Source organism: Dama dama, chromosome 8, assembly GCF_033118175.1.
Source record: "Dama dama isolate Ldn47 chromosome 8, ASM3311817v1, whole genome shotgun sequence".
Classification (NCBI taxonomy): Eukaryota; Metazoa; Chordata; class Mammalia; order Artiodactyla; family Cervidae; genus Dama; species Dama dama.
The window spans coordinates 42,855,987-42,870,512 of NC_083688.1; the positions used below are offsets into that span (position 1 = coordinate 42,855,987).

General features: G+C 35.2%; 1 protein-coding gene across 7 annotated transcripts in view; it reads right to left on the bottom strand.

The window, feature by feature from the left end:
* The window catches only part of NBEAL1 (neurobeachin like 1), a 166,285-nt gene that overhangs the window by 23,697 nt on the left and 128,062 nt on the right, over positions 1–14,526 (bottom strand). For all 7 annotated transcript variants that reach the window (XM_061148972.1, XM_061148970.1, XM_061148969.1 and 4 more), the window contains 5 exons: positions 12,823–12,953; positions 9,885–9,994; positions 6,843–6,960; positions 3,936–4,033; positions 1,302–1,418 (listed from right to left, as the gene is read on the bottom strand). In XM_061148972.1, the coding sequence (XP_061004955.1) occupies positions 1,302–1,418; positions 3,936–4,033; positions 6,843–6,960; positions 9,885–9,994; positions 12,823–12,953 (574 nt within the window). The remainder of the gene's footprint in view (positions 1–1,301; positions 1,419–3,935; positions 4,034–6,842; positions 6,961–9,884; positions 9,995–12,822; positions 12,954–14,526) is intronic.

Genomic DNA, 14,526 nt, shown 5'->3' on the forward strand with positions numbered 1-14,526 from the left:
AAACTCCAATACTTTGGCCACCTCATGTGAAGAGTTGACTCACTGGAAAAGACCCTGACGCTGGGAGGGATTGGGGGCAGGAGGAGAAGGGACGACAGAGGATGAGATGGCTGGATGGCATCACCGACTTGATGGACATGAATTTGAGTAAACTCCAGGAGCTGGTGATGGACAGGGAGGTCTGGTGTGCTGCGATTCATGGGGTCGCGAAGAGTTGGACACGACTGAGTGACTGAACTGAACTGAACTGAGGCAGAGGGTACTTCAGTGACTAGCCCCCAGTAAATATGTTGGGTGCTGAGTTGCTAATGAGCTTCCCTGGGACAGAAAAACATGTCCCATTTCACTACCGGAAGAAATTAAGTACCTTCAAATTATATGTAGGTACAAAGCCCAAAATATTTACTATCTGGCCCTTTAAGAAAACATTTACCAACCTCTGTTATGTTGCATAAGAGTTATTGCACGTTCTATGTACATCTTCAATCTATTCTTGATACCTTTTTATCGTTTTTCTTCTTTCAAAAGGGTTAATATTATCTGTTCTAACCACATTTATAGGTATGAACGCATTTAACATTCACATTCTGAACTATTCAAAGAATAGCTGACCCTTCAGCAACTCAAGGGTCAGGGTGCCAACTCTCTATGTATTATATATAATTTATAGTCAGCCCTCTGTACCTGCAGTTCCTCCTTATCTGCAGTTCTGCCCTACAAATTCAACCAACCAGAGATTATGTAGTACCTCTAGTACTTACTATTGAAAAAAACCCATTTATAAGTATACCCACACTGTTCAACCATGTGTTGTTCAAGGATCAACTGTAACTCAATATGTATATTTAAACATTTGAATTTGAACATACTCTTTCAAGAACTGCATTAACTACTTATCTTGCTTCACTGACTATTCCTTCTGATATTAGCAGTTAACAAGTTGACTCATGGGCCATGTTTTATATATGAATAGACACTATAATTAAGAGTTATTTTAGATTTCCTCTATGTATCATCTCAACTGACACAAGAAGCCATTTAAATCAAATTATCCTTCCTTCTTACGTTTCCTTCAGGAAGATATGAAACTAGAAGAGAGAAAGCCAGGAGAAAAAGTTCAGCAGCAAACAAAAGCGTTCAACAAGGTTGTTTAAAAAATTCTAAGAACATAAAAGTGAAAAATTATTTACTATTTTGGATTAAGAGTTAACACCTATACTCTCCATTAAGGTATAAAAGGAATGTGGAAGTGTATAGAAGTTATAGAGAAAATCCATTGATGTTATCAAGTTGGAGATTACCTCTATAAAAAATGACTTGAGTTCAGGGAGGTGTTGAAATAGGTTAAAGGTTGAAGTGTCTGTTTTGGCTTGCTTCTGCACTGCTTCCTCTGCTGATAATCTAGAAGGGTGTGGTTCCTTAAAAAAAATTAAGAAAAAATAATTCATAATTACATTAAAACGCCTCTCACTATATTCCCTCATACATACTGGACTCTAGCTTCAATGGATTATATTGTATACACTGTTGACAACTTGAACTGCTCAGACAATTTCCTTAGCAGAGTTCAGCTCTCTTCATTCCTAGAGAAACCCTACTTCTACAGTCTTTCTTACTGATACCTCCCTTGAATTTCTAAGTCAAAAGTAATTAATTATTCTTTCATTATTTTCCTCTGTACATTATTTAGCATTTTATTCAGTACTTATTTCTTTTTATGTTGGATTATATATAGTTGGTTATGGTTTTTTCCAACCAGACAATAGGTATCTTAAAGTAAGAAACTAAATCATATTCAGTTTTGGATTTTAAACATGTAGAAGAGTATCATAAATATGGTACATGCTGATGTATATATAGTGGTAAACTTAAATGGATTATTCAAAAGTCAAAGTTTATAAAATGGGTGAATCTTTATAATTCTTGAAATAAGATCTGAATGTCCATATTTTTGGAATTGAATTACAGATATTGCTGTATTGCTTTTCAAATAAATTATTATTTCTTAGATTTTATGTCACAAACAAAAGACAGTATCACCTTTTTAAATAAGAGAATTAAAAGTCAAATTAATATTCCAATGCCACAGTAAAATGCAGAATGGAATTCTATCTAAAGAGGATGCTTCTGTCTCTACTGTAAAATATCACTGTTGTTCAGTCACTAAGCTGTGTCTGACTCTATGCAACCCCATGGACTGCAGCACTTTTTCCTGGAGTGTGCTCAAATTCATGTCCATTGAGTCTGTGATACTATCTAACCACATCATCCTTTGCCGTTTCCCTCTCCTTTTGCCTCCAATCTTTCCCAACGTCACGGTCTTTTCCAATGAGTCAACTCGTTGCATCAGGTGACCGAAGTACTGGAGTTTCAGCCTTATCATCAGTCCTTCCTGAATGGTCAGGGCTGATTTCCTATAGGACTGACTGGTCTGATCGCTTTGCAATCCAGGGGACTCTCAAGAGTGTTCTCCAAAACATTAAATCATGGGAAATAGACCTGACAGCTCTAATTCAATATTTAGCTCTCAATTAACCATGTGAGTATTCACTTTATTTGAAATCAAAAACTGATTTTTAGTGACATTTTTTTATCATAAAAACTAATTCACACTACCTTTGTTAAAAAAAAAAAAAGTTAAGATGCTGCAAAATTACTATAGAATCTATTTCAAAGTCCAATCAAGTGTTCTGTTATTCTGTTACTTTTACCTGACTGTCAGCAGATAAGGTTTAAAGCACCGATTTCAAATATGGATATTCTATAAAGATCAATATTGGAGACTTCAAATAAACTGTTGCTCATGAACAGTAACAATTATAAAGCTCAGTCTGATCAATGAATTAATAAAGTACATCTATAAGCCAGAATTCAGATATACCTTTGTGATTATAGCTATGGAGATGTCAATTCAACAAATATTTACTGCACACAAATTATATGCAAGAAAAATACAAAAATGATTAAAAGAAGGTTATTGCCTTTAACATAGCTATAATATAGTGAGGCAGATGGATAAATAAACAACTAAGTCAGAAAATGTCATAATTAGGATATAAACAACAAACCACAAGAACTGGAAAAATGATCTACAAGTTCAACAAGGGGGCTCACAGCTATTAATTCAGAGGGAACATGGGATGGCAGAAAGACTTCGGAGTTAGATGATCAGGCATCCAAATTCTGCCCCAGTCTCATTCTAGCTGTGTAAAGGTGGAAAAAGTACTTGACTTTTCTAAGGCTAGGTATTAATTTCTATGAAATAGAACTTTATCATCTAAAAAAATAAGGACAATTTTTGAATATTTACTGTGAGGGTTAGGTAAATCACTTAGCACAGTGGTAGCACAGGACAGTATCAACTTAATAAATGTTGTATTATTATGTATTCTTCATTTCTAAATTCACACTAACAAAGATAAAAATGTCTTTGTGAACTAATATTAGACTAACTTCTATGAGAATTTTTTTTCCTTCTCTCTCTCTCCTTTTTTCCCTCTGTGGACAAACAGGGATCGAACCGGTGGCCCCTGCACTGGCAGTGTAGATTCTTAACCACTGGATCACCAGGGAAGTCCTCCTTCTCCGTTTACACAAAGAAGGGAATAATAGCTCCCCTGACAGTGGCCTTCAACCTCACCTTTTCCTCTCAAGAGGTAACTAAACAAAGGCGACTGGCTTTTTGAGTAAATATAAATCCTTTGTGACTCAAGAGAAATTGATTGAATATGTGGATTTCGACTGTAATAGTTTGTTATTTAAAATAGGAAGAATCATTTAAATTTACTTTTTTTTAGTCACAGTATAATTTTTTTCCAAATTCTAGATAATTCTGAAATAAAGTTTTAAATCATAAAATTATTGAAAATACTGGTAGTACTATCCCTTAGCAATTAAATTCTAGGCTTATGTAATTAGTAACTTTTAGGCTTTACCTTTAACAGTTGACAAGGTGTTTGTCCAAAATTGTTAATCATCCCTTCTAAGGCTTTTCTTTCCTTCTCATCTGTTAAGGCATCCAGATCCACAGCTCCTAAAACCAAGAAAGAGAAGCCAAAACAGTGAAAACAAATCAGTAAGCCACACAACTGTTTAAAATATCAGAGACTGATTAGTATATTTTCAACAAAATATTCTGAATGGAAAGAAGTAAAATTTTAAAAAAATCAGTAACACTTCAGATATTAAATATGCATAAAAATAAATTCCACCCACTATTTACAACTAAAAAGGTTTTAAACAAAAGTTAACTATAAAAGTCTCTATAAAAGTCTATAAAAGTTTCTCTTGGAAAAATACACACTATACTCATTGTACACCTGATTGCTTTCTTCATGATAGTTAAGCTGAAACAAGTGTAATAACCACACAAAAACGCTGCTATCTAATAAAATATCTATCTAATAAAAGTTGGGAAAAGTGATGTTCTGGCAAACTGATTATACCAAGTCATACTCAATAGGGATTGTTACATGGCTAGTATTTGACCGAAGTAGGTAATAAAATATCTAATAAATATCTAATAAATAAAATATCGAATAAAATATCTATTTAATAAAAGTTGGGAAAAGTGATGTTCTGGCAAACTGATTATACCAAGTCATACTCAATAGGGATTGTTACATGGCTAGTATTTGACCGAAGTAGGTAAGGTCTGATTTCAAAATCTATGCTCCTAACCACCATGTTATGCTACCTCCCTACAAAACTGTTGCCAAATGAACCAAGTAAGGTAAAGCAGAACAAGCTTGTCTATTTACCGAAAGTCAAGTGGGCTCTGTTCAATTCACAAAACTTCATACCATTCATGATCTTTACAACTATTAGCTCAATGGAAGGATTAGAAAAGAACTCCTGGACTTCCCTGGTAGTACAGTGGATAAGAATCCGCCGGCCACTGTAGGTGACATAAGTTCTAGTCCTGATCTGTGAAGATTCCACATGAAGCGGTGCAACTCAGCCCATGTGCCACAAGGCTAAAGCCCATATGCCCAGAGCCTGTGCCCCACAACAAGAGAAGCCCCTGCGATGAGAAGCCCGTGCACCGTCCGAGGAGCAGCCTCTCTCATACCAACTAGAAAACGACTACGTGAGGCAACAAAGACCCAGCACAATCAAAAATAAAATAAACAAAAATATTATACAGAAGAAATTCTTCTTAAGCCTTTCAAAGCCTTCAGAAAATGCACTTGATCCTGAGTTAGACATCAGAATGTTGTTTAGTTGCTAAGTCACATCTGACTTTGCAACTCCATGGACTGCAGCACGCCAGGCTCCTCTATTCTTCACGATCTCCACAGTTTGCTCAAATAATGTCATCTTATTATCACTGGAAAATATTTCATTCATAATTCTAAAATGTCTTCTATAAAGTGTGTTAACAATTTAATACTGTATATTCAGACTTGCCCAAACAGGACACATGGCCAGAGATCAAAATATTTAATACCACCAATATTTGATCCTTATAATTTGATTTGCATATATGTACCTAACTATTGTTTTTTTTTAAGCAGCACTCTGGAGAAGGAAAGGGCAACCCAGTCCAGTATTCTTGCCTGGAAAATCCCATGGACAGAGGAGCTTGGCAGGCTATAGTCCATGGGATAGCAAGAGTCAGATACAACTTACCAACTAAACAACGAACATAGCAACAATGGCAAATATTTACCTCTTATTTCCACTAGTACTCAACCCAACTATTTATAGCATAAAGATGAAGCAGCTTCGCCAAGGCTTCTCAAGGATATTACTATCCAAAAGGGTTGGGGTTGCTCACACTTAAAAGACGTATGAGGCCTTGTTATCTCAACCTTTACATTCATTTTCATTCATCCTAAAGAAAACCTGTTCAGAAGTTCTAGTACACATTTGGAACATAATAATTCCATGATAGTTCATAAATTCTACATGTCCCTTCAAGAAAAATATTGTGGTTATTTCTGTCATCTCTTCCTAGCTTTAAAGCATCTCAAATTCCTTATGTAAGATAGAATTTATTTGATTAAAATATTTTATGGAGATATTTTCCATTCAAGTTTAAAGAGAAGTTCAATCTTCTATGTTAAAACTAAGATGAAGTTGACTATGAATCTATGGTAAGAGATAATATATAGTAGATTTGGTGCTGACAACTCATTATATTTTCTTTCCACTGAGGCCAAGTAGATTTCATTCTCCATATTTTGAGTCAAATCATGGTCAAATGGATGTTTAAATTTAGAGATGGGATAAATGAAACTATTGTTTAAAAAAAGCACTTTTTCAAACAGAAAAGGTCAGTAAAGCTATTTTTTTTTTTTATTTTTGTGTTTTTTTTTTTGTGGGAGGAAGTGAGTTTCACATCCTACTACTCCACCATCTTGATAACCCCCCACAAGTAGTTGGTTGGTTTTCTTTTAATTATTTATTTTTAATTTTTTGGCTGTGCTGGGTCTTCATTGTGGTGCACAGGCTTCCTCTAGTTGCAGCACGCGGGTTCCGTTGTTCCACAGTATGTAGGATCCCAGTTCCCCAACGAGGGATGGAATCCATGCCCCCTGCATTGTAAGATGGATTCTCAACGACTGGGCCACCAGGGAAGTCCCTAAAACTATTTTTAAAATGTAGTCTTTCTCGCCTTAAATAGTTATGTCTAAAACACCATGTATAAATACATATTAAATAATATTTTCCCTTTTTTTGATGGAGTCCTGTGGCATGCAGGATCTTATTTCCCTACCAGGGATCAAATTCATGCCCCTTGCAGTAGAAGAATAGATTCCTAATCACTGGACAGTCAGGTATTTCTAATAATATTTTCTATCAACATAATATAAGAGGAAAAGTATATAGGCTTATACCTTCATAACTACAGTAATAGAAAACATTGAGTGCCTCCACTGCAGCCGGCCCCCTCTGTTTATAGCCAAAAATCAGATCTATCCATTCATGAAGATGAGCAGAAACATATTCAGACTCCTAGAAAGAGAACAAATTTAATCATTAATATAGTTACCTTTGACTACAGTGTAAACATGGGTCCTTTGAAAAAGTAAGAGCATTTGAAACATTTCCACATACAAATATTATAAATAAAATAAAAATATCTCAAAATGACATTAAGTATGTTATCTAACATCTATTATAAATATTGACTATATTCTATCTAGGATAATGTAGATATCATATTTACTAATATTTATTACATACATATCTCCTAACTATTGGGTGAAGAAAATAACATATATTCTAATAGCCCAAATATGAACAACAAAAAAATTAATGATAGCTGTAGAATACATTTTCATTGTGAAACTTCTACTGCAATAGTTGTCTAGAAATTCAATTCCCTCTGTCCATGGGATTTCCCAAGCAAGAATACAGAAGTGGGTTGCCATTTCCTCCTTCAGGGGATCTTCCAGATCCAGGGATCAACCCCCGAGTCTCCTGCGTCTCCTATCTTGCTGGCAGATTCCTTACCACTGAGCCATCGAGATCAAGAGCGTGGCTACAAGACAATCTACTGAGATGTCAAAGATCTGAGGTTGTGTGTCACAGACCCATTCAACTAGAACGTTGAGAACATTTTCCCATTGTAGCCTCCCCCTGAGCTCAAAGGAGATAATGGACAATCTTGTAATGTGGACTGTTTTTTGCCCAACAGAGTTGATTTATAAGAAACCCACAACATTTTAAAAGAAACTGCATTAGTTCAAACTGAGAAAGATAAAAACTGTTCAAAAAATAAGAAGATTTTTGGCTTTCAACTTACTATGAGGAAAGAGGCAGGCAATTAACTCTTGTGCATGTGCATGTTAAGTAGCTCAATCGTGTCTGACTCTTTGTGACCCTATGGACCATAGCCCACCATGCTCATCTGTCCATGAGATTTTCCAGGCAAGAATACTGTAGTGGGTTGCCATACCCTTCTCCAGGGGATTTTCCCAACCCCGGGATCAAACTCACATTTCTTGAGTCTCCTCCACTGGCAGATGGGTTCTTTACCACTGGCTTCCAACTTACTATGATCAGGAAAGAGGCTGGCAAAGATACTCTTGTAAAAACAGCATTTTTTGTTTCAGTTTTTATGGAAACGAATGACTCAGAGCAAAAACCCAAACGCCTGAGGGTGGAACAAAATGATCCATGGAAAACCAATTATCATGGAATAGCAGTGGGCTATAAAGGAACTGAGAGCGTGTCCAGGCTAGAATTCTGAACTGCTGTGAACAGTCAGAAGTTCACAGTAAGAAGTTAGGTGCCTCTGATTTCTCTCCCTTTCGAATGTTAGTGTCTATTATAGTTCTCCTGTCCTCATTACACTACTGTTGCTACGTGGGAGATTAACTTGTATCTACTTCACAGACTTCAGAGCTAAGAGGAGACACACCAGAGTAGTTTCATGCACACATGGATTTGATGTAGATGACTAATAAGACTCTGGATTTCAGGCCTCATGGCTTTCTGCAGGGATCAGCAAAACTGCTGCTTGTGGGCCAAACCTTACTTGTATTCAGATCTGTAGATTAGTAGAAGACAGCCATATCCCATTTTCTTTTGCACTAGAATGGCAGAATTTCAACACACACTAAACTTAGAGCTAACAAAAATATTTACTACCTGGTCCTTTACAAAAGGTGCAGAACCCTGCCTTAATGAGGTAGGACTGTGGGAAGATCTTAAGAGGAAGTATGCTCATTTTACATGCGGAAGAAATGTAAACACTTCGAGGCCAAAGGGCAGCCTCTGTGTGGTGGATTAAAGATAGTTGTAATTCTTTCTCACTCCCACTATTAGATGGAGTTTACTTTCTTTCCTCTGGAATCTGCACTGATCCTGTTACTATTTAACCATTAGAGAGGAAGGCATATGTGATACTGTGACAGTTCACAGCTTAAACCAGATAGTTCACAGGAAGCATCTGAAAAGTTTCTGCCTAGTTAAAAAGTTACAGATTATCTTTCAGGGTTGTTTTACTTTTTTCCCCAATTCTTTCTTCATGCATGGGGTTATTGCTTAGAAGTATTATAATCTAGAAGAGAACAACTGACTCATTGGAAAAGACCCTGATGCTGAGAAAGGTTGAAGGAAAAAGAAGAGGGTGATAGAGGATGAGACGGACCCACTCAATGGACATGAATCTGAGCAAATTCCAGGAGATAGTGAAGACCAGAGAAGGCTGGCATGCTGCAGTCCATGGGGTCACAAAGAGTCAGACATTACTTAGTGACTGGACAACAACAAATTATAAACTAGTCCAGAATTTTGAAGTTTGATAAACTACCTACTAACAACAAGGAATGTGCCCAGGTGTTGGCCATTTAGTTCTAGAATCTGAAACATTTCAGTTTAGATAGAAAGCTAGGTGGGCTCTGTGGGTGTGGAGGCGGAAACAGTGTCTTCAAGGTAATAACATAACAGCAATATTAAATGAACTCCTACTAGTCCTTCAACTCCAAAATGGAAATTTCACTAAAAACTAGCAAAACATTTAAGTAGTAATTAGTATTTATTTAGCTATCTTATTAAAAACTTACTGAATTCCTTCAGAGGAAAAACAAATGTTCTTATCCTTGATAGATTTGAAACAAATATGGGAACTATGACACATCAAGCTACACCAGCTTGGTGACTGAAACATACATATAACAGAGAGATGCCTTACAGAAGTGAATTTTTTTTTTTGCTATATATCTGAGGGACAGTACTACTATAGTCTCACTATATCAGAAGATTCATAACTTCAAAATAAATTACTATATTATACTTTCTAAAACAGCATATAATATAGATTACAAATTAATGAAGAAAAATAATAGCTATACTTTATTCCATCATCCTCTGGAAAACACATATATTTTTATCTTATTAACCTACTTAATAACTAAACATAAAAATCTTACCAGAGCTTTCCTATGTTTATAGATGAAATCTTCAGCAGACTTAGCCCATTTGGGGAGAACGACATCATTTACCAGTTCTTTGGAAACTTGTAGACGACCCAAGTTAAATTCTAAGACATAAAAAATAAATGTATCAAATCATTTTAGATTTAAATAAATCAAGTAAAACAAACAAAAGGGTATATTCCTTAGCAAAACTAAGTTTTTTATTCATTTATTAAGAGTAAAAGATGAGAATCAAGTTTTTATAAAATTTGACTTAAAAAAATCAATTAAAACTTTTTAATTTTATATTCAGGTACAGCTGATCAACAATGGTGTGTTAGCTTCAGGTACAGAGCAAACCGACTCAGCCATGCATAGGCATGTATCTATCCTTTTTCAAATTCTTTCCTGATTTAGGTTATTACAGAGCATTGAGCACACTTCTCTGTGCTACATACCAGGACCTTACTGTTTATCTATTTTAAATATAGCAGAATGTACATGTCAATCTCAAACTCACAATCTATTACACTTATTAAGTTCCCTTCTTGATATAAATTTATTGAACAGGTAAAAATAACTCATCTATTAGAATGCATTTTAACAGTTGATCAAAAAAGTAAATGAAAATAAGATAGTTTAAAATGAGTTATTAGAAAAAAATAAACTACAATTAGTTATTAGAAGATAAATCAAATTAATAGTTTATTTTTTGCTGAGAAAAGTGAGAAAAATTATAATTATGACCAAAATCTTAACCTGAACAAAAATGCAACAGTAAGCATTCTTCATACATTAAAAAGAATTAACACAATTTCTCTAATGGTTAATTTACAAAATCCAGTGACTTAAAGTTTTTGGGTGGAACTTATGCCTTAAACTCACTCAAGTTTACCTTACAGAAGGACAATATATTTCTACAACACTATTTTAAATAGTTACTGACATAATAAACATTTGCTCATACTAGTTATGACAGAAGACAGTATTTTGACATAACTGCCCCAAAGATAAGATTTTCTTGTTCATATGTATAGAAAGGGAAAAGTGTTAACACAAAAGTCCTTCATTAAAGAAGTTATCTAAAAAAAAAAAAAAAAGAAGTTATCTATAAACATCAGTGTGTCCTTAATGCTGGAGAGAAGTTTAAATGTCATAAAATATCACAAATGCAGGGTCTGTGGCCTTAGCTCAGCTACCATATGGCAGATACTGGTGGCCACCTGACAGCCATCCTTCCTTATCTAATAGCAAAAACTTTATTTTATCCAAGTGTGCATCCTGCCCTATATTTCTTGCTTGTTGCAGGTGACTGGCATAGAGCTTGGTACATGACCCAGCTCTGGACAGTGAAGGGAGATCATGAGAAAGGGTTTTTCATTCTTAAGAAACAACACAAAGAATTAAAAGTTTCAATTCTTTCTAAGACAATGTTGCATCTGCCTATGATGTCTAGAATTTTTTAGTCATGACAGTAACTGGCCAAGAACAAACCTAAAACACTCAGAACAGCAGAGTGAAAAAATACAGGAGGAACTTGACTCTGAGGATGCTGTTAAGTTACCATATTTCAGGAATTTTATTCTCAAAAATAAATACTAACATTTTCTTCCTCATACAATTTTGAGTGGCTTTTATTAATATTTGTTGTCATTCTAATGAATATACTTTGTTTTCTCCCACCCAGCTCATTTTGAATAAATTGGCAATGGATAATTAGAAATGGAGGCCACCAGGATACTAGTAACAGAGAGCAGCTAGCTCTGGCTCTGGTGAATGTCAGAAATTGTCACGCTAAGCAGACCTTGAATTCTGGGTCCAAATTAATCTGCTCATCCCTTCCATCCTGGATATCCTGCCCTAGAAGATCCAGTCCTCTGGTTGACTAGGGTCAGATCTGTCAACAGTTTCACTCAGTTTTCTGAAGGTGACCAAATGGAACTGCCTTACTCTGAGAATCAGATGCCTAGGATCCAACAGCGGGTCCTAGATCACACGATCAAAGGTCATGACATGGCAAATAATTCTACTCAGCAAGCAATGGGTCAAACATTAACATTACATGGTAGGGGAGGAAAAGGAAGTTGTTAACAGCCCTTGACCCTGGAATTTTCCTAAAGAACACAAATCAGAACGATCTTGCCATTTTCTTATTTGTACTTAAATCTAAAACCAAGTCATCGAAAATGTATTTGGATATTCTTAAAGACCATATTTCCTTCTATGATTCTTTTCTTCAAAAATATCACATGATACATATAGCTGATTCACTCTGCTGTACAGTAGAAACAACCACAACTATACTCCAATAAAAATTAATTCAAAACAATAACAAAATAATAAAATGGTTTTTCAAATATTGTGGAAACTTAAACAGTCATTATTTTCAAATTGCCTCCTGTTTTCTATTCTAAAAAGAGTCAGCAAACTTCTACAGAGAGACAAAGAATAACTATTTTTGGCTTTGTGAACCTATGGCCTCTGCTGCAACTGGTCAAATCTGCCATTACACTGTGAAAGCAGCCACAGCTTATGTAAATGTATTGGCCAGTTGTATTCCAAAAAACCTTATTGATAAATACTAGTTTGCTCACAGATTTGGCCCATGAATCTATAGTTCGCAGACCCCTGATATAAACCTTCATCTTATCTAACTCAAACACTTTAACTCATGCAGCTGGATGGCTAAAATAGCTTGCAGCCACGTTTTGCTTCACTAGTAAACACTGTACTCGGATAAATTCCCTTACTAATTCAAATTTCACTCATTTATTCACTGTAACATTTCTGTAGAAGGTAAGACTAGTACCTGGATATTAAGCTAAGCTTTGTCACTGAGTAATACAAACACAGAATAAATAATCTATAGGTCATCACAAAAAATGTCCTAAAAGATATTTTTCAAGATCCTCCATAAGGACCTATTCAATCCAGTTTTTAAACTATTTCTTACGATTTTGATTTTCCAAAAACTCTGGGAAATAGAAGAATTCGGGAATAAGTTCCTTCACATCGTATGGATTGTCCATGAGAGCCTGCCAGGTAGCAGGGATGGAATGGAACTGTCGATCGGCACAGTCGAACCTACATGTGGAGACAGGAAGGGAGCAGTGAGTCCTGACTGAGCAACAACAGGCTAAAACAAAATTACACTTTCTTCAGGGTGCCTCATGTTCAGTTTCTCTTTATTGACCCTTTCTCTTTAACATCTAAAAACAAAATATGCTCTCCTTATGAGAATCTTTCTTATTTTGTTGTCAGGAACTACATACTATAATTTTAATCCCTAGTGTCATCTTAGATGAAAATGGCATAATTCTGCTGAGTAAAATTTATTACACAGTATAAATAAATATTATTTGGATATTTCAAAATTACAGAGTTTAAATATCACTAAGTATTATAGTATTTATGACATAGTTAACAGATCTATAGGAATGCTGCTGATTAATCTATGATACAAAATATCTTTACAAACTCTTTGGCTAAAAAGTAGATGGTGAGTTAGGGAAATAATTCTGTAGCTAAAGCTTTTATATTTTACTTCCATATACTATTATCTTATTTTAACTTTATTTTCAAGTTCCATCATGGGCCTACAGTAGTTGAAAGAAGCTCAAGTGGTCACGCTGCAATTTTTACTATGTTTTAGCTAATCACAAACAGCATAAACCCCTTCTGTTTCATCTCCTTTGACGTTCTTTTCCCAGTTTTATCCCATAAATGATGTCTTCTAAGTGACAACTGATGACTAATATGACTCTTCTTGTGTCTAGCAATCTTGTTTTGAAGCAGAGCTGAACTTAGCAGAACTCTAAATTTAACTATAGTCAATGATTGGGTCATCAATAAAGTCTAAGAATGATATATTCAAATTCAATGAGAGGTACAGAAAGGGCAGAATCTTTTCGTTTGGGTTTGGGGAGAACAGCTTAACCGATATATAATTAACACATACGTAATTCACTCTAAGGGAACAATTCAATAGCTTTCAGTATATTCAGAGCTGTGCAGCCATCACAACAAACAATTTTAGAACATTTCATCACTCCAAAAGGAAATCCTGTATCTAATAGCAGTCACTCTCCATTTACCCTCCCTCCAGCCCCGGGGCAATTACTGATCTATTTTCTGTCCCCAAGGATTTGTTTTTTTTAGACACATTATGTAAATCATATATAACATATGGTATCTTGTGCCTGGCTTATGCCATTCAACATACTACTGCTTTCAAGTTTCATCCATGTTGTAGCATATATCAATCTTTCATTCCTTCTCTTAACTCATAGCTAAACAATACTCCACACCATGGGTATACCACATTTCATTTATTCCTTTACCAGTTCATGGGCATTTGGGTTATTTAAATATTTGGACTATTACAAACAAAGTGGTTAAGGCTACTTGTGTGCAAGTGTTTGCATAAACATATGTGTTCAATAATCTTGGGTCTACACCTCCCAGAATATTGGAAATAAAAGCAAAACTAAACAAATGGGACCTAATGAAACTTAAAAGCTTTTGCACTACAAAGGAAACTATAAGTAAGGTGAAAAGACAGCCCTCAGATTGGGAGAAAATAATAGCAAATGAAGAAACAGACAAAGGATTAATCTCAAAAATATATAAGCAACTCCTGCAGCTCAATTCCAGAAAA